This window comes from Grammomys surdaster, unplaced genomic scaffold (genome assembly GCF_004785775.1).
Source record: "Grammomys surdaster isolate TR1022 unplaced genomic scaffold, NIH_TR_1.0 126906, whole genome shotgun sequence".
Classification (NCBI taxonomy): Eukaryota; Metazoa; Chordata; class Mammalia; order Rodentia; family Muridae; genus Grammomys; species Grammomys surdaster.
Genome location: NW_021621692.1, coordinates 6,408,338 through 6,427,503, shown reverse-complemented (window position 1 = coordinate 6,427,503; position 19,166 = coordinate 6,408,338). Strand labels below are relative to the sequence as shown.

General features: G+C 46.6%; 2 protein-coding genes across 4 annotated transcripts in view; one reads left to right on the top strand and one right to left on the bottom strand.

The window, feature by feature from the left end:
- Positions 1-1,113: 1,113 nt before the first annotated feature.
- Positions 1,114-11,025, bottom strand: CUNH17orf80 (chromosome unknown C17orf80 homolog). Of its 2 annotated transcripts, XM_028761250.1 has the most exons (6): positions 10,913-11,025; positions 10,233-10,394; positions 6,159-7,624; positions 3,760-3,864; positions 3,140-3,247; positions 1,114-1,254 (listed from the first exon to the last, which is right to left on the bottom strand). In XM_028761250.1, exons 3-6 carry the CDS (start codon positions 7,615-7,617, stop codon positions 1,232-1,234), a joined length of 1,695 nt encoding a protein of 564 aa, XP_028617083.1. In that variant the 5' UTR covers positions 7,618-7,624; positions 10,233-10,394; positions 10,913-11,025; the 3' UTR covers positions 1,114-1,231. The 2 variants fall into 2 exon arrangements, with proteins under 2 accessions (XP_028617083.1, XP_028617082.1); XM_028761249.1 differs by lacking the exon at positions 10,913-11,025 and having other exon boundaries at positions 10,233-10,891.
- The window catches only part of Fam104a (family with sequence similarity 104 member A), a 23,320-nt gene continuing 14,987 nt past the window's right edge, over positions 10,834-19,166 (top strand). The window contains exons 1-2 of one of the 2 annotated variants that reach the window (XM_028761257.1): positions 10,834-11,069; positions 18,517-18,616. In XM_028761257.1, the coding sequence (XP_028617090.1) occupies positions 10,849-11,069; positions 18,517-18,616 (321 nt within the window). In that variant the 5' untranslated portion in view covers positions 10,834-10,848. The other variant, XM_028761258.1, reaches the window with a different exon arrangement.

The window sequence follows — 19,166 nt, the reverse complement described above, 5'->3', positions numbered from 1 at the left end:
ATCTATCTATCTATCTATCTATCTATCTATCTATCTATCTATCTATCTACCATGTACATGCCTAGTGGCCTTGGAATGTCAGATCCCTGGAACTGGAGTTACAGATAGTTGTGAGCTGCCGTGTGGATGCTGGGAATCCGACTGAGGTCCACCACAAGAGCAACAAGTGCTCTTAATTGCTGAGCCATCTCTCTAGCCCCTATTCTTAACAGTCAAATGTTTTGTGTCATTGGGAGAAAACTAGTTTTCTGTAAACGAGTGCTGGTATTTGAGATGCAGGTTACCACACTGGTGACTTATTATCGACACTGACTAGTGTCAAACAAACCCTTATCAACACAGGCTCTCACCCTGGCCCTATCCCTGGTGAGATGACACCCTTCAAGACTTGATGGGCCATTAAACTAGTGCCACTTCTAACCAGAATGCTAAGTGTCACAGAATCTCACTTGCCACAGTAAACCACTTATGCTCCTGAAAATGTGCTTCTTACTGAGCAGCATGAGCGCCCAGCAACAAAGCTTTCCCTGGGCCACCTCTGGATTTACATGTTAAGAGGTGTCAGGGTGGTGGCATACAACACAGAGCATTTGAGAAAAAAGATGTTTTGTGCTGGGTAGTTTTGTCAACTTGACACAAGTTAGAGTCTTTGGAGATGAGGGAATCATAGTTGAGAAAATACCTCCGTAAGATTAGGCTGTAGACAAGTCTATAGGACATTTTCTTAATCAGTGACTGATGGGAGAGGACCCAGCCCATTGTGGGTGGTGTCCCTGACTTTATGAGAAAGCAGACTGAGCAAGCAATGGAAACCAAGGCAGTGAGCAGTCCCCGCCAAGGCCTCACATTAGCTGCTGTCCTGCATTCCTTCAGTGAGGAAGGGTTGTGGAAGCATGGCTTACACCCGGCCTGGTAGCCCACACCTTTAATCCCAGCCCTCTGCAGGTTGATCTCTGTGGGCCAGCCAGGGCTACATAGTGTGAGCCTGCCTTAAAAACAAAACCCAAAAAGTGTCATGACTTTCCCCTTCTCCATCCTTGGCTTGCCTGCCCTATTTCTTCTCTGAAACTTAATAAAACTGTCCTCCAGCTTAAAAAAAAAGGGAAGAAGAAAGCCGTGACTTCAGCAGTTTTATTATTTGCACCCTCCCTGACCTGGTACAATTCAAAGTGTTTCTTCTGCTCTCAGTCGCCTCTGTCACTCTCTCGGTGGCTCCTGGACACGCTCGTCTTTACTTACGCCAGCGCTGCAGCTCTTGGGACAAACAGAGACAAATATGAGGACCAGGGAGGGCATGTTTTACTGGCTATTTCTATCTTTTACTTAAATAAATCATTTTTTAATATTTTTGTTTCATAAATTTAGAAATTTTCTTGGGCCTAAGAACATTCAGCTTCCATCTTTAGAGATAAAAACAAAACAAAACAACAACAAGAAAACAAAACCAAGACACCCAGGTCAAGTGTGTTACGCCAGCAGCACTCTAGGTTATGACTGCCCCAGCTAGGGTGAGACCCGGTCTCAGCACAAACACATGCTGCCCGAATGACTGCCGTGAACAGCAGGAGCCAAGAGCTCTTCAGACGGGTCAGCTGGAGCAAGCGCTGGCCCTAGGGAGACAGGACTCTGCTTTGGTGCTTTTCACTTGTGTTCGGAGCCCGTATCTCATTAACGGCCCAATGCCTGATGCAATGCCTGTCTGTGGCAGGCTGCTCGGCATGCAGGGGTGGGCTGTAGGCCCACTCCTATGTCAGTGGGTCATGGCCCTCCCTGACTCTCCAGGCACAGCCTGAGCCAGTACGTTAGAGAGTTTTCATATGAGGTAGCCTGGGTTCCCGCCACTTCTTAAATTATAGAAAAATACTAAACCTTTTTTGGGTAGTCTCCTATGAACTATGAGCTTTTTTCTTTTTAAACTCTAAGGGTCTTCCTTTTTTAAACTTTAAGGGACTTATTAAATAAGAGTTTTGTCTGTATTGCATGTGTGTGCACTACATGCAAGCCTGGTGCCTGCAGAAGTCAGAGGGTGTTGGATCCCCTGGCACTGGAGTTGTGTTTGTGAGCTGCCACGAGGATGCTGGGAATTGAACCTGGATCCTGTGTGAGAGCAACAAGTGCTCTTAATAACTGAGCCATCTCTCCAGCTCCAGACCCATTTTTATATTACTTAAATGAACAAAAGTTATCTTGAATTATGAGAAAAAAAATTTGGGCATTTTCCTCCAGGCTAAGACTTTGTATGAGCTCAACCATAACTATACAGGTGCCACGATTTGGGTTTTGAAGGCAGGGGATCATGTACCCCAAACTGGCTCTGAATTCTCCATCCTCCTCCCTCAACCTCTTGAATGATGGGATTACAGGCATGCACTATCATGTCTGGTTGAAGGAAGTCAGACTCAGGGGTTGGAGAGATGGCTCAGCAGTTAAAAGCACTTGGTGAATCTCCTAGAGGTCCTGGCTGGGTTCCCAGCATGTACAAGGCAGCTAAAAACTGTAACTCCGTTCCAGGGGATCTGATTCCCTCTTCTGGTCTCCATGGACTGGAGGCATGTACTTGGTATATAGACATGCATGCAGGCAAAACACTCAAACACATGTAAAAGAAAAAATAATTAAAAAACTTAAAAGTAGCCAGACTCTAGCCAGGAGTGGTGGCATATGCCTGCTGTCCTAGCTTATAGGCTAAGGAAGGAGTGAGAGCTCAGGGCCAGAGGCGAGGGCAGGAGCGCTGAGTGTAGGTCTAGCCTGGCCTGCATAGGGAGACCCAGTGATGAAAAGGATGAAGCTGCTGTGTCATAAGCACACGGACTGTTCTGTTTCTCCTGCTTTCTTTTATGGCATAAAGCCCTTCCTTCTGATCTACTGTGAAAAAGAGGTTCTCAGGCACCAAGGGGACCCCTTCCTCCTAGCAGGGAATAGTTTAAAGCAGGGAAAACAAACAAGCCCAAGCCCTACAGTCCACCCACATCACTACTGGGCAGTAAGAACAGTCATGTAATGTAAGTCAGATCTTGCGAAGACCTTTCATGGGAACCGCAGAGCCCCCAGTGACAGAAGACCATCAGGCTTCTAGACACTGCCTCCAGAGCCCAAGGGGAGGTGCCTAGTCACTAAAGCTACTGCTTATGGGGCTTACTCAGATGCTTGAAGCTCCAGCTACAGCACAGGACAAAGTAGCCAGCAAAGAGCATTGTGAGGCCACCGACACCACTCTTCTTTATGGTAGTGTTGCACTGCACCCAGCCTGTTCAAACAGAGGCAAGGTACATGGTTAGTGGCTGGGCTGGGGCCCAGTACATTCAATTGCCCTGCTAGCTTGGGCAGTGAACTCTAACTCACAGAACTGAAGAGTGCTCTATTTAAAGTATATATACATTTATATATTTCCATAGACAACAGGGCTAAGCTGTGGAGGACTTGACTAAGTTCAGATCATTTGTTCCCACACTGGGAGCTGGGTTCAACTTGAGTGATACAGAGGAATATACTTGGTTAACTGTTGCCTTCACTCATCACTGTGGGGAGGGGAAAGAGGGAGGGCTGGGGACAGTGGCGGGGTGGGTTTTAAGAAGTGAAAGCCACATAATAAACAGGGGCTGCTGCTCTGCCAGCTCTGGGGTTCTGCAGAAATGGAACCAGACAGAATGACAGTCACTCTTCTTTGTCCCTGCTTTGGTTAACCAGCCTACAGCTGAGAAATGTCTCCACAGGCCTGGAGCCAGCAGGAGAACCAAGAGCCAGTAATACTGTTCTCACCTTTGTGCACAGCTCCCAAGAGTCTCATTAGAGGGAGGCTGGAAGTTGTAAGCGCCAGGGGTTCCAGACTCCTGCTATCAGCCGAGCTTCGTCCCCACCAAGGAACTACGGTTCCAAACAGAAGTCACTGTGACAGTTGACCTAGAATCATCCCTTCCCCCAGCCAGCATGCGGTCACATGTCCTTATGACTAGGCTTCAGGAAAAGCACGACTAACACTGGATCAATGAGCACCTCACTGGGCTGCAGTTAAAATACACACAGAAGTAAAGTCTGCCTCAGGCCAAAAGCTCTTATTGACCGAGGCCTTGCACTGTGGTGAATGTTCTGCCTGCCCCTGTGTGTGCTCATGCCTGGCTAACTCTCGTTTTATTATCTGCTGTGAACTTAGGGAGAAGCATGACTTTACTACAGGTTGAATACCCTGAAATTCGTGGCCCAAAGAGTTTAGATTCGGGACTGAAAATAAATCTGGACCATCTACATATATATAATCTTGGACCCCAAACCCAGAACCAAATACAGAACCTCTCTGTTCTCTGCACCCCTACCCCACTGTCGCCTGAGCCCAGGATCTTACAGATGCTAGAAACACACGGCTGCATGCCTTCACCAAAGAGCTGCATCCACAGTCCCCCACATCAGTCTTTTTTCACATGAGTTTGTCAGATGAACTATGCCAACATATTCTGAAGACTGTCTGTTTGAAAGCATGCCTGTTCTGATTGGGGCCCACCCACCAGTGGCGCTGGGCTTCCAGGGACTTCTGAGACCCATGTCAGCATTCGAGATGCTGCCTTCTAAAGTACTGTGGTTTTGAGCCTGGGGATGATCAACACACACTGGTTCCCTCTACAGGCTTCCCTCTACAGGCATCTTCATTCTAGCTTTATTCATCATGACTGCTCTGAGACCCACTGCAGGGCTCCTTGGAACCGTCCTATTTCCTCTGAAGCATGAATAACAAATGGAGTCAGAAAATGAGGCACATGATTTCTTTCCCACCGGTTTCTCCATGTTCAAGCCAGACAGCCCATCTTTACTGCCCAGGGTTTTCTGGTCTTTTTTGGTTTGTCAGACATAGGATAAATGAAGACAGATGGGGTTAGCAGGTGTGATAAAAGCTGCTATGGATATAAACATGCCCAAATGATCATATTATACAACAATGGAAAACAGCACATTGGAACAGACAGAGGGCTCAGGAGTTAAGAGCACTCGCTACTCTTGCAGAGTTTGGTTCACAAAACACGTGGTTCCTGGGGACTGGACACCTCTTTCTGGTTTCCATGGGCAACTGCATGCACTGATCAACTCCTATTTACACACACATTAAACAAACAAAAAAAACCTTCCTAGCTAGGTGTGGTAGCACAGTCCTTTAATCCCAGCACTTGGGAAGCTGAGGCACGGGGAATCTCTGTGAGCTCAAGGCTAGCCTGGTCTTCAAAGCAAGTCCAGGACAGCCAGGGCTGGTTGCACTGAGAAGCCCTATCTTGAAAAACACAATAAAACAAAAATCTTAAAAACTAAACTAAACCAACCAAAAAAACCCCAAACCCCATCGGCTTCTAAAGAATTACACAGTACATACAGGGTCAAAGTCTCTTAACCGGTGGAGAGCTAGCTGCAGTGGTTAAGGTTGTATACTGACCACTCTTCTAGAGGATCTGGGTTCAGTCCCCAGCACCCACTCCAGCAGCTTTCAACCACCTCTAACTCCAGCACCAAGGACCTGATGCCCTCTTCTGGTCTCCACCGGCACTGCACCTTCTACATCTCTCCAATACTTATACCCCAATTCACATACTTGAAATTAAGTTGGTTTTGTTTGTTTGTTTTTTAAAGTCAAACCACAAAGCCTGGAGATGGAGCTCACCTCAAAACACAAAGTGTAGCCTCAAGAAAACTGCCACCATGGGTCTTTCTTCCCTACCTGCCACTCAGAAACACTAGACTCATCCCATATAGCCTTACCTGGAGGATTGATTTCTTTCCTTCCTTCCTTTCCCCCCAAGACTATGTAGCACTGGCTATTCTGAAACTCCTCCTGTATATTAGGCTAGCCCTGAACTCAAAGACCTACCTGCCTAGGCGTGTACCAGCATGCCCAGCTTACCCACTAAATTCCTATTATGCCTCTTCCCAGTATAGAAAGTCAATTGCTAGCCAGACTGGCAGCCTGTCCCAGTCTAACCTTCAACTCTCAGTGGAGGAGAAGGGAGAAGGAACATTAAAATTGACTCTGGATCAAAAATTCTCTTCCATCAAACAAGTCAAATGTGGGGTAGACTGTGTAGAGAATTAGTTAACTGAGCAAAGGGACTAATTCTAACCCTTATTTCAAAGGCAGACCATTCTGGAGGGGCAGGATGACCCTTGAAAATGTGCTCATTTACCTTTGGAGATGGTCATGCCCTGCAAAGTGGCAAAAGGAGGCATCTGAGCTGCTAAGTTCCAAGGCTGAGGCCTCCTTGGCAACACCCCGAGTCCAACATAAGCAGGATAGAGTTCTGGAAACCACTCCAGTCCCACGGACCTGGGAGGAGCCTCTGAGGTAGCAGCAGCAACATGACTGACGAAGTTTTTAGGAACAGGATACTGAGCTGGGTATGACACTAAGCAGTGCCCTGCCTGGGCTGCGTGGGGTTGGCAGAAAGATGTGGGTTCCAGAACACCCCTTTCACTTCCCACTGAGAGGGTTACGGCAGGGACTTGACTTTGGCCACAGAACTGGGCTTTCTCTTCTGGAGGAGACGTCACAGCCAGAGAGCAGAGGCTCTGATTCCCTGACCCTGACACAGAGAGAAGGTTACTCAGAGCTCCCTGTGACGGCATGAACACATTCCTAAGTTCAAGGGCGGCCTGTGGCTTTGCCTCTGTAGCTGTAATGGGGTCCTTACCACTGTGGCCCAAGCCAGCCCCTTCCTGTACTGTGACAGAAATCCTGTTTTCAGTATTTCTCTTGCTGTGGCTTAACTCCATCCCAAGGCCAAGCTCCTGATGCTCTCTGACCTGTGCTTTACCCAGCAGGCCAGTGTGAAGGCCCAAGAGGAGTGATTCTGACTTGTGGGTCTCGGTGTTACCAGGGTGGGGAGATACTCCCGAGAGGTGGCCTCCATCTTGGGAACCTTTCTCCCTGCTCAACACTGACGGTGCTACTCTCTGAACACCGTGGCTGCCATCGTCCTTCAGAGAATGACAATCACCAATAGGCACATCTAATAATTTTACCCGAAGCTTCTGTCTTTGGAGATCAACTGTGTCCAATTCGAGCCTGGCAGAAATGGCTCCTTTAGCGTGAGGCTGAGCTGACGGATATTTTCTATCTTGATTGGTAGAAAAAGGTTCCATTGAGCTGACCAGCGAAGGTGCTTCTGTCTCTGAGGGACAACATGGACTTCCCTCGGACTCAGACACATCTCGGGTGAGTTGTCTCTTGGGAGACTGAGGGGTCCTGGCTCTCTGCAGAGTCACCTCCGGCTCGGCATGTCCGAGTGCTTGGAAGGAGACCTGGTTTTGATCTTTGGTTTCTCCTTCTGCATTTGTAGCGTGCACACTTTCCAAGACACCCTCCGGAAGTGGAGAGGCTGCAGCTGTCCACTCTGCTCGGCTGGTTTCCACTTTCACAGTTCTTTTCGAACCTTCTAGCGCTAGCTCTTTGCCTTTAGCTCTGGTTAAGTCTCTGGTAGGCCTCTTCTCTTTTTTAGCAAGTGCAGCTGGCTTGGACTGAGAAACTTTTTGATCAGGAGATATGGACAGTCCTATCATTTTACAGTGCGGCAAGTGGGCTTTCAATCGTTTAAACGGCTTCTTACAATAAGGACACACCTCCATCCGGGGCTCATCTCCACTCATGCTCTTCCTGGAAGGTAAAGGTGAAAGACAATGAGCAAGACAGAGAAACCATCAACAGCTGATGGATAGATTTTTAACTTATTTTGTTTGCTCTTCTTAAGATAAGCTTTCATGTGTAGCCCAGGCTGACCTCAAATTCACTATGTAGCCTTGTCTACATAATGAGTTCCAGTACAGCCAGAACTACATATTGAGACACCCCCCCCCAAAAAAAGCAGTAACAACCCAAAACAGTAACAAAAAAAACAAAGCAACACAAAACCAAAAGACTTAACATCTAATAAGTTAATGCTTAGTCAGAGGAAATGACAGCCAGAAATCGACTTTGTTATTTATGTCAAATGGAGGCTACATGAGTTTAATCAAATTGTTAAACAACAACAAAACACAACCTTAAACATTAAGAAAAAAAAAAGGAAAACAAAGAAAAAGACCTACTTAGGCCCTTTAAAAGCACTTAAGAACACCTATCGCTATTACAGAAGACCTGGGTTCTGTTCCCAGCACCCACATCAGGCAGCTCATAAAAGAATGAAGAGAAGAGAAAAAGAGGAAAGATGTGACTGCTCCTATGTGTGGTAGCAGGGAAAGTCTATTGTAGATAAAAGGGAGAGCATAACCAGAGGGAAAGATCTGGGAGAGTCTTTGACATGAGCCCGCAGCTGGGCCTTATGAGAAGAGGAGGGGAGAGGAGGGGAGGGGAAGGGAGGGGAGGGGAGGGGAGGGGAGGGGAGAGCCACAAGAGTAAGAGGCAGACAAAAGGGCCTGGCAACCAAAATGGCTGGATTACATGGGGAAGGGCAGCTGGGAGTTCAGGCTAGAATGCGGGCTATGCCAGCCATACCTTGTAACTGGTAGGGAATGAGGGATGCTGGGAGGACCAGGAGGCCAGGTCCATTATGACAGGTTAAATAGGCACTGTTTGCTCGTCCTGGATTTGAGACCTAACAATAACCACCTGTAACTCTCCTTTTGGGGGAAGCTGGTGACCTCTGACCTCCTGGCCACTGTGTGCACATATAACACACTCATGCAGGCACATAGACATGTAAAAAAGTGAAAGGGGTCCACCAGGTGGGCATTCCTGCCCAGAGCCCTTCCCACTCTCCAGAATTCTTTTTTTTTTCTTTCTTTTTTTCCTTTTCTTTTCTTTTTTTTTAGTTTTTCGAGACAAGGTTTCTCTGTGTAGCCCTGGCTGTCCTGGAACTCACTCTGTAGACCAGGCTGGCCTTGAACTCAGAAATCCACCTGCCTCTGCCTCCCAAGTGCTGGGATTAAAGGCGTATGCCACCACCGCCCGGCTCAGGAATTCTTAATAAGTCATATTCACTCTTCTTGACCCTGTCGTTTAAGGATGGAGTGAGGAAGAATAATATCCATGGGGGTACAAAAACTGGTTAGAACAGTTTCTAAAGTTACACAAGCAGGGTTCACTGGGGTGTAAGGACTCAGGAGAACTCTATCATCGGGAGATGTGGCTCAGTAGGCTGAGTGTTTGCCTGGCAAGCAAGAAGCCCTGGGTTCCATCCCCAGGACAGCATAAAACCTGATACTGTGGTAGACGTTCACAATTCCAGCACCTGGAATTAGAGACAGGATGGCCAGGTCAAGAGACTAGCCTGAGATTCATGAGATCCTGTCTCCAAAAAAAAAAAATAAATAAATAAATAAAGGGAGGAGGGTTTCCTCTAATTCAGGAAAAATGCATCTAAATCTTTGCTCATATTACTATAGCAACACCTACATATATAAAAATAACAATGAACAGATGGACATGGTCCCCAAGTTTTAAGTTATAAATTATATATGTATAATATTGTGCATTATCAGTTTGAAAATTTTGATAAATACATATCATGTAAAAATACTTTCAAAATTCACATTCCACACCGTCTATTTCTTGGGAAGGGAAGTGATGGACTGTTTTGCAAAATGCACATAACAAAGCCAGTACTTGAGCTTACCAGTTTTAACAGTGCACTTTTCAAGACTTTTTAGATGAGGAGGCCTCACTTGGTAGCCTTGTCTGCCCTAGAACTCTCACTAGGTAGACTAGGATGGCCTTGAACTCACACAGATCAGCTTGCCTCTGCCTCCTGAATAGTGGGATTAAAAGTTGTGCACTACTATGTCAGGCCCTGCACCCTACACCTTAACAAGGGTTTCGTTTTCCTGCCTGGTCTCTTGTCTACTCTCCTGAAGACCCCCACGCTTGTGGACCACTGTTCACGTGTTTGGCCGAAACTCTGAACATCAGTTTGTGTAAGACGATCAGAGGTAAGTGGGGAGCTGATACAAGAATGTGACCAAGTACTGAATCCTATACAAATAATTGGATTATGCTCCTGGCAGATAATAGGGAATGCCTCTGAAAACCAAAGTTAAGACTTCCCCAAGTCTCTTGGGCCCAGAGTACACATATTCTGGTGGTGGTGAAATCTTTAAATCTTTAAAATCGAAGACAAGGTCTCAAGTAGCCCAGGCTGGGTTCGAACTTGTTACACAGTCGAGGATGTCTCTGACCTCCTGGTCTTCCAGCCTCACCTCCCAAGAATTGGGATGACAGGTGCGCGCCACTCACGGAGGACAGGGACCTCAAGGGCAGAGCCGCTCACCTCGCCTCGAGCTCTGTTCTCTGTTCTTACGGCCGGGTTCCCACGCCAGTCTGTCTCCCCACACCTTTCAGTCCGGCCTCTTCCAGCAGGTGGGCGTGACCGTTCCTGGTCGGGGCTGGAACTCCGTTATCCCGTTCACCTGTTCCGCACTTCTCTCTTGACCTGCAACAAAGGTCGCGGAAAATAGCCCAGCCCTTAGATACTCCACTGAACGCGCTCCGCACCGTTCGGAGACGCGAAGTTCTCTCTTAGAACCCGGAGCCCACCAACACCTTCCTAACCATCAGACCTTGAGCCTGTGGCCGTCCGCGTCACTGCCTGATGGGTCTCGTCCGGTTATATTTTAAATTTTCACCTCAGAGAGTCTTAACGCAGATACACGTGTCAATTATTGTCAAATAATTGAATTTATCTAAAATCTGACTTGACTTTTACGGCGTGTCGCGCTTTGTTTTTGAACAGGCGCATGCCTCGGACACCTAAACAGGGTCCTGGAAGTTCCCGGTCGGTCCTCCCTCCAGGACCCGCTTCTTCCTGCGTGCGGGGTTCTGGGTAAGCGCGGCCGGCGTCCCGCCTCTGCGCAGCCGCAGGAGGACAGTACCACGGCGCCTGCGACATGGGGAGGCGCGGAGGAGACACCGGAAGTAGCTGTGGTACGGGTCGGACTGAGGGGTACTCACCGCCCGCAGCCTCCACCCGCGCGGCAGTCAGAGCTCAGGATCGTGGGGGTGGGCGTGGCGGTCGCCGGAACACAACTCCGACTGTTCGCTGTCGGCGCGGGGCGGCGCCGCGTCGCTCGCCTTCACCAGCTGCCATGAGCGAGCGCCTCCGCCCCAGGTGAGAGAAGGGAATCCACTTTCTCTGTGGCCCCTCGGCCGAGGATGTGCGCCATGGAGCCGAGGGGCGCCCGAAGCCGGGGTGGTGCTTGGCTCTTGTCTGCGCTGCTCTGCGGTCGGAGGAGGCGGGGAGAAGGTTGCGCGGCCTCTGACACCTGGACCCTGTGGGTAGCCAGAGAGGTGACTCTCTGGAATCCAGGGCTACCCCTTCTCCGTCTTTTTCTTGTTTTCTTCGTCTTCTGCCCTTTCCACTTTGGAATGAGGTTTGTTCGGTCCTACGAGACAGACGGTGGTCCTTCCTAAATTTAGGCGGGTGGTGGTGGGGGGATGGGAGGAATAGCCGATCTTGAAGAGACAGCCCCTTGAGGCGCCTCTGAGAGGGGACGGGAGGCTTCGGGGGCGGGGAACTGCTGGCGCCCCAAGGTCAGGAGAAAGGCGGGGGTTGGGCTTAACCCTGCAGCTGGGAGGGCTTAGGGCAGACCGCAGCGCTGTGTCCTCATCTGTTGGAAACCCCGAAGGACGGATGGACCCGGGTGGGTGGTGACCCACTCTCGGTTGTAGCATTAACAGGCAGGATTCTAAACAGTTTGGATGAGGAGCCGTTTGCCTGTGAGCAGGGAGGTGGCTAACATTGCGAGTTACTCTCGATACCTTCTCCATTGAGCCTGGCGGAGGCCTTAGGCGGCCTCTCGGGGCTTTAAGCCCGATCCAGATGAAGCTTCTTTTCTTATTTTTCTTATTTTCACTCTTCGAGAAGGTGGGAAGAAATAAGTTGGGACTCCTTATCTCAGAATGAAGAAGGCCTGCTTTATTTCTTACTAGAAAGTTTCCTAATATGATGTTTGATGTACATCCACTAAGTTGTACTTTTTCATTTTTCTAGTGGAGAACATAGAACAGATTTAGAGAGACTCGTTTATTTATCTAAGCCTATCCAGGTTTGCGTCTCTATTCCTAGTAGTCTCAGGCTTAAATAAGGTGGGTCATAGGCTTGCTTTTTTATTTTCTCTCATAAACGATTTTATTTATTTTATGTATATGAGTGTTTTGCCTGTGTATATGTATGTATACCGTGACATGCGCGTCTGGTGTCCGCGGAGGCCCCAGGAGGGCTGGGAACAAAACCCTAATCCCCTATAGGACCAACAAGGGTTCTCAATGGCTAGGCCATCTCCCCAGCCCTGGATCTTATCCTTGCATTCTTTGGTTGTGAATGTAATCATTGTTTTGCAAGGCTTCACCTTGAAACAGTTATCTCATGGGATTGCGGTTTCCCGACATTCTGAGATGATTTGATGATCCAGTGGTGAAAATGTTGAGGTCCCTAGACTGAATTGAGCTATTGATTTTGGTTCTGTAGTAATAGAGGTAGAAAGCCTGTACTTGTGTCAAAAAGATGATCAAACTAAATTGGAAATTAGAAGATGCTTCCCAAATTATAATCTGGTCCGTGGCATTAATGTAGTACCAAAAGGTTTAATCTTATGTGCAGACAGAATGAAGCCATAATCTTGCCAATTATTAAAAACCATTGAAAGGTTTAAATTAGGTCAAGTTGGAATTGTGGCCCAATTATAGTCATAGCATTAGAGTTAGGGTTGTGACTTTTTTGTTTGTTTGTTTTCCGAGTCAGGGTTTCTCTGTGTAGCCCTGGCTGTCCTGGAACTCACTCTGTAGACCAGGCTTGCCTCCACCTACCTCTGCCTCCCAAGTGCTGGGATTAAAGGTGTGCGCCACCACTGCCCTGCCTTTTTTTTTTTTTTTTCTTTCTTTCTTTCTCTTCACCAATGAGCTAGCTAGCTTGACCCTCTCTGGTGTCAGACTTTCACAGGAGACTTGGAACACTGTAGAAGGGTAGGTGTATGGGAAGGAAGTCTGCCTTATCACAGATCCCCAGTGTCTACGAATGAATTGGGAGAGAGACACCTATAGTAAGAAGAATTTGAGATAGAGTGTGGTTGTACTTGTCTTTAATCCCAGCCCTCAAGAAGCAGAGGATCTCCTGAGTTTGTGGCCAAGTTGTTTTGTAGAGCGAGTTCTAGCCCAGCCAGGCTACATAGTGAGACTTTTTATAATAAAATGAATTGAAAACCAGTTGCTGTACTTTATGATGGAATTTGCCTGAGGTTCTTGAAGAGGACCAGGAAGATAAGACAGAAGTGAGATATGAATAGTGATGGAGTCAGCTATCCTGGGGGTAACAGATGCCCAGCAATTGTTTTTCCCTAAGTGGAAAGGAGGTGCATGGAAAAACCTTCAACTGACTGTAAACTAGTGATCATGTCAGTTATCAGTAAGGGTATGGAAGGCTGAGTGTTGCTAGGGAGCCATCAATAATAAAAACCAAGAACAACAAACATGGAGACTAGGTAGAGCTCATTCGTAACTCATTACTACCCAGGGGAGAGGACAGCTCACACAGGTCAGAGAGATGATGCTTATACACTGAGAAACTGACATATCTTAGGACATTTCCAGAGGTAGATGAGAACTATATAACAGCCCAGTGCTTTTCTTGTTCCTGGGAGGAAACACGCCCTGTTACAGATGAGGAGATGCCAATTTTGGTCAGCCTCATAAAGTTTGCTTGGAGTGACTCAGCAGCCCCAAGCATAACCAGCTGTTGCCATGCTGATAAGATAAAAGTTGAGTCTCGCCAATGTGCTGCCACTGTGAGTTTCTCTCCCAGCAGACATTGCCAGCAGACATTGCCTTAGCGCTACAGCACAGCCTCATGTAAAATGCCTGGATTGGGATGAAGGAGAAACTTCTTAGTTCAAATTTATATACTAAGTTATTGATCTGTTTGTTTGTTTGTTTGTTTGTTTAGTTATTTATTTTTGAAACAGAGTCTCACTATGTAGCCCTGGCTGTTTTGGAGCTCTCTGTTATAGACTAGGCTGGGCTCACACTCACAGAGATCTGTTTGCTTCTGTCTCCTGAATGCTGGGATCAAAGGTATGCCCTTGTTTAGATTTATAATAGGGTACTCACTTCATGGTTATTAAGACTTGATGTGTCTAGGGCTGTAGCTCAGTAGAGCCCTTAGGACCTACCAAATACAAGGCCTTGGGTTTAACCCAAGACACACTAAAAAAAAACTGTGCCAAAATAAAAACCTGGTATTTGTCTTGTTTTTAATTTTCAAGTCGTTGAAGAATACTGTCCTGGTTTTCTGGGAGAGAGTTAAGAAGCAGAAAGAGATTCTTATTTTCTTGCTATATGTGATAAACTGTGTAGTCTCCAGCTAGTCACAATTCTTGGGCCTGTCTATAACTCCATTTCCAGGGGATCTGACATTCACATAGACATACATGCAGGAAAACCACCAATAAAATAAAAATAAGTAAACTATTTAAAAAGAGGAGGGGGTCTGCTTTCCTCAACTCATTGGCTTATCTGTGCCACAATACAGATTCCCTCCCTCCAGTCCTCCCTTACACACACAGATATTCTCTCTTGCTTACTCTCAAACACATGTGTGTGCATGTGTGTGCCTAACACACACACACACACACACACACACACACACACGACTTGAAACCTCCACATAAACCCTTTTAGAGTTCTGCCTGGAGTTGGAGAGGTGGCTCAGTGGTTAAGAGCACTTACTGCTCTTGCAGAGAACCTGAGTTTGGTTCCTAGTACCCACATGGCAGCTCACAACCATTTCTAACTCTGGTTCCAATGGGATGTGATGCTTGTACATACAGATACACACAGGGAAAACATTCATTGACAGTAACAATGATAAGTAAATAAACAAAGCAAGGTGAGGCCTGGTGGCTCACACATGCAGTCCTATCACCTAGAGGCTTGAGAGGCGGGGACTGAATTTGAGAGGAGCCTACCTTACAGAGCGAGATCTGCTTCAAACAACAGAAGTAGGGGCATTGAGATGACTCAGGCAGAGTGAGGCACTTGCTGTCCATCGTAGTTCAGTCCCTGGAGTGTCAAGTTGAAAGAGAGTCAGTCACATCTACAAAGCTCTCTTCTGCTCTCCTGCCTTGTATACTCAATAAATAATAACAACATCGAAAAGCAGCCCCAAACAAAAGCCTTGTACCCCTCACTCCAGTTCTGACCGTGGAACATAAACCCATTCTTAAGAGTTGGATGTTTTCAGTTTTCAGGGTGCAAGTTCTTGAGCCAGAGTGGTGATTTTGGCTTCTAATTACAATCTTGGTTAGGGACTTGTTGCACACGGAAAGCTGCTAACTGTACGAGACCCATTTTTCTGGAATGTGTGTGTGTGTGTGTGCGCGTGCATGTGTGCGTGCGTACAAATAGGTATAAATAAACTCCCTAGCTTTTTGCTTCTTCTGTGTGTGTGTGTCTGTTTGTGTGTATTTTTTGTTTGTTTGGTTTTGGTTTTTGTTTTGTTTTTGTTTTTTGATTTTGTAACTGTCTCAGTGTGTGGTCTTAGCTGTTCTGGAACTTGCTATGTAGACCAGATAGACTTCAAACTCAAAGAGATCCTCCTGTCTCTGCCTCCTAAGTGTACATACAGATTGAAGGTGACTGTCCCATCAGGCCCAGTATTGCCTTTTATCTCTTTCTTGGAAGCATTTTCTCGTAATTGATAAGCCCTTTGGATGTATGGAACTTGGCAGTACTGCCCAATAGAACTGCTCTTTACTATGTAAAGAATTTTTTGCTAAAACAACATTTTGATAATTCAAAAATTTTTTTCTCACTCAGTTATCAGTTCAGTTATGTAAAACAGCTGATGGCTGCAGAAATGGCCCCAGCAGTTAAGAGCACTTAACTGCCCTTGCGGAGGACCTAGGTTCAATTCCCAGCACCAACATGGTGACTATCTGTAACTCCAGCTCCAAGGGAACCATTGCCCTCTGACACCATGGACATGTAGGCAAAGCACTCATAAACGTAAAATAAATTCTAAAAACGGTTAACCAAACAGAGCTGATACTGTAATTTATCCCACAGTAGAGAACTGTGGACCTCCAGAATCTTTGAAGTTTTGTTCTTTGCTGAACTTCTTTTTCCTAGGGTTTAAGAGCAGTCATTTTTTTTTTAATTTTCTTAGTTTTATATTTTTTGTTTAAAGTAAAATAATTTAGGATTGGCATTGTTCATATGACAGATATTTTTCTCAGTATATAAAATCCAAAATATCCTTATTTACTAGGCGTGGTGATACACACCTTTAATCCCAGTACTTGGGAAGTAGAGGCAGTTGGATCTCTCATGGTGGCCTGGGCTACATAGTGAGTTCTAGTACAGCCAGGGCTACATAGATCCTATATCTCCCCCACCCCCAAAATCCTTCTACAGTTTATGTTTTGCAACATTTTTTATAATAAATTTACAATAGTTAGCCATTTTTTCTTCAGTTATATAGGCATTTTTTTCTGTGGTCTCTGATCAGTTTCACCATTGGTTTTTTAATATATTTAATTATTGTGTGTGTGAAAGTCAGAGAGCAGCTTGTGAGTCAGTTTTCTTCTCCCACCATGTGGGACCTGAGTTGGAACCCAGGTTGTCAGGCTTGGCAGTAAGCACCTTTACCTGCTGAGCCATCTCACCAGCCCCTGGGTGAATTTTTAAGTAGCTGTAACCCCAGCAGTTGGTGGCTTTCTGGGCAGCCTCTATAGCAGTATGGCTACAGTTTCATCAGCCTTGAAGCAGAGAACTAGAGACTCGGGTGTATGAAGTCATTCTGGGTTTTCAGTCTGCAGCATGCCCATGAGTTTAGTACTATGAATAGGCTGCATTACTTGAATAAAAGCAAACAGCCATTCACTTAATATTTGCCTTTACTGTCAGAGGGCTAGGTGCTGCATGGAAACAGAGGATCTGTACTTGAACAGTAGTAGGCTTTTGTGTTGTAACGTTGTGTGTGAGGACGTTGAGGATTGTGGATTCCCACAGTATATTTATGCTGGGTATGGTGAAGACTGGAGTGGCTACAGCAGCAGTAGCTGCAGGACTGCAGCCAGCCTCTTGTGAATGTACTTAATGCATTGGGTTGGCATGGCAGCCTGTGAGGAAGCTGATCTAAGTACTGGAGGGTGGAGAGCAGCTAGGAGCTAGCCTTAGGCACATCTTGTGATGGGTGAAGCCTGGCTCCCTGGGTGGTGCAGTGAGTACTTGGTCTAACTTGAGCAATTTGACCTAGAGAGGTAGTGGGCAGCATGGCTGAGTCTGAGCTAGCTGTGTGAGTATCCTGAAGGAGGTGCTGGCTGTTCAGAGTTGGCCACGAGGTTGGGCATAGCTCGTACATTTGCCATGCTCTGCAGATGCCGGTAGTGAGGTGAGCCTGCAACTCTGCTGAGCCAAAGCTATATATGGTCATTTCAGTTGAGCTTCTGCAGTGAAGAGATTCAGCATAATTTTATGAGGTCTCATGCTGTTTCTGAAGCTCAGTGTTGCTTTGGGTGGCCTCAGATGTGTAGTGATTCTCCTGCCTCAGCTTCTTGGGTTGCTGGGATTGTAGGCCTAGCCATTATGCCTGGCAGTAACTGGGTTTTTTATTTTTAAATTAATTAATTTTGCTTTTTTGAGACAGCTAAGGCTTGCCTTGCTTGCCTGGAACATACTCTACAGAACAGGCCTTGAACTTGCAGTGATCCCCTTGCCTGTGCTTCCTGAGTTCTGGGATTAGAAATGCAAGCCATCATGCCCAGCAGGATGAGGATTTTAAATTTTGGCTTACTTAAATTTAAGTGCCCACGTTATTAGTGGCTGCCATATTGGGCAGGGTATTACCGGCGGTCTGTTTTAGAGCTAGCTATTCTTCCTTTTATTTATTCCTATTTTCTACTTTGAGATTAAAATTCCTTCCGTTGCCCCTAATTCTTGTAGATAAGCTAAATAAGCACTCTGTCATACTGAGAGCACACACTAGAGAAAGATGTGATTTATTTTCCCCTTTTCACTGTCAGTTTTACCCAGCATGCACTGTTGCTCAGTGGTGGCTCAGTGCACTGATGCTGCAGTGCTGTGGTGTAGACTGAGCTTTTCCAGTGATGGCTCAGAAAAGTAATAGATACCCAACTTCCCGTCCTGCCACCAGGCAGACATTAGAACCTCTCACCAGTCTGTGTGCTCCTATGCCATGCCATCTTGCGTGTATTTTAGGGCACTGCTCTGTGGGATTAGGAGTAGAGTGGGGATTTGGAATTATAATTTCTGGGGACATGGCAAGCAGAAACTGAGTTGGGAAGCTTCATTGTTACCCTCCTTCTGTTACTCTGTCCCCAGCAGGTGTTTGGAAGCCAGCCTTTCTCTGTTAGGCTTGGCCTGACTGGCTATCTCTGCTTGGTGCCCAGTGTTGGTATATTTACTATTTTTCCTATTGGGATGTTGTGGTGGATTGGTGTTTTAGGAAAGCGGGTAAATTTTTGTATGTTGTCACGGTTTATAATTGAAATGTCTGCAAGTGCCGTAGCTGGTGACTTTTTCTCTTTGTTTTTAAACTTCAGAAAGAGGAGAAGAAATGGCAATGACGAGGACAGCCACCCTCCTCCCCAGACCAAGAGGAGCAGCAGGAACCCCATCTTCCAGGACTCCTGGGACACAGAGGTAGGCGGAGTGGCCGCAGGCACAGCCACATGACCCAGTCTCTATTGCACAGTTGGAGCTTATTTGTTCAAAGAATACCTCTCCTTCCTTGATGGTTGGCAGCTCCCACTTTACTTGCTTACTTGCTGGTCTCGTTATTTTGAGGCAGACTTTTGATGTGCAGTACTACCTAGAACTCGGCCTGGAACTCAGTCTGTAACCTGGCTGGCCTCAAGTTTGTGGCTGTTCTCTCTCCTTCTTGCTGGGTTGCGGCTAAGTGCTGGCACAGCAGGCTTTTAATTCCTTTTCTGAATCAAAGCCTCTTTGAAGAAGGTAGGCACTGTCGTGCTAGGCAAGCATCATGTACTTGTTTGTTCTCTCTCTCTCTCTCTCTCTCTCTCTCTCTCTCTCTCTCTTTCTCTCTCTCTCTTACAATAGTTCCATAGACTTGGAAACCTGTCTTTGAATCCCCTAATTTTACATTTCCACCACCAGCCCATTTCCTTATGGTTTATAAAGTATGATTGGCCCCAAGGGAGACATTTTGTTGCTTGTATTCAGTAGCAGAGTG

What these genes read in the sequence shown, in the direction of transcription:
- CUNH17orf80 (XM_028761250.1), bottom strand. Translation starts at nt 7,617, where the DNA reads ATGAGTGGAGATGAGCCCCGGATGGAGGTGTGTCCTTATTGTAAGAAG. An exon ending in CTTGGGAGCTGTGCACAAAG is followed by an intron (nt 3,248 to 3,759) that starts GTGAGAACAGTA and finishes CTGTTTGAACAG; the next exon opens with GCTGGGTGCAGTGCAACACT. An exon ending in CTGGAGCTTCAAGCATCTGA is followed by an intron (nt 1,255 to 3,139) that starts GTAAGCCCCATA and finishes GTTTGTCCCAAG; the next exon opens with AGCTGCAGCGCTGGCGTAAG.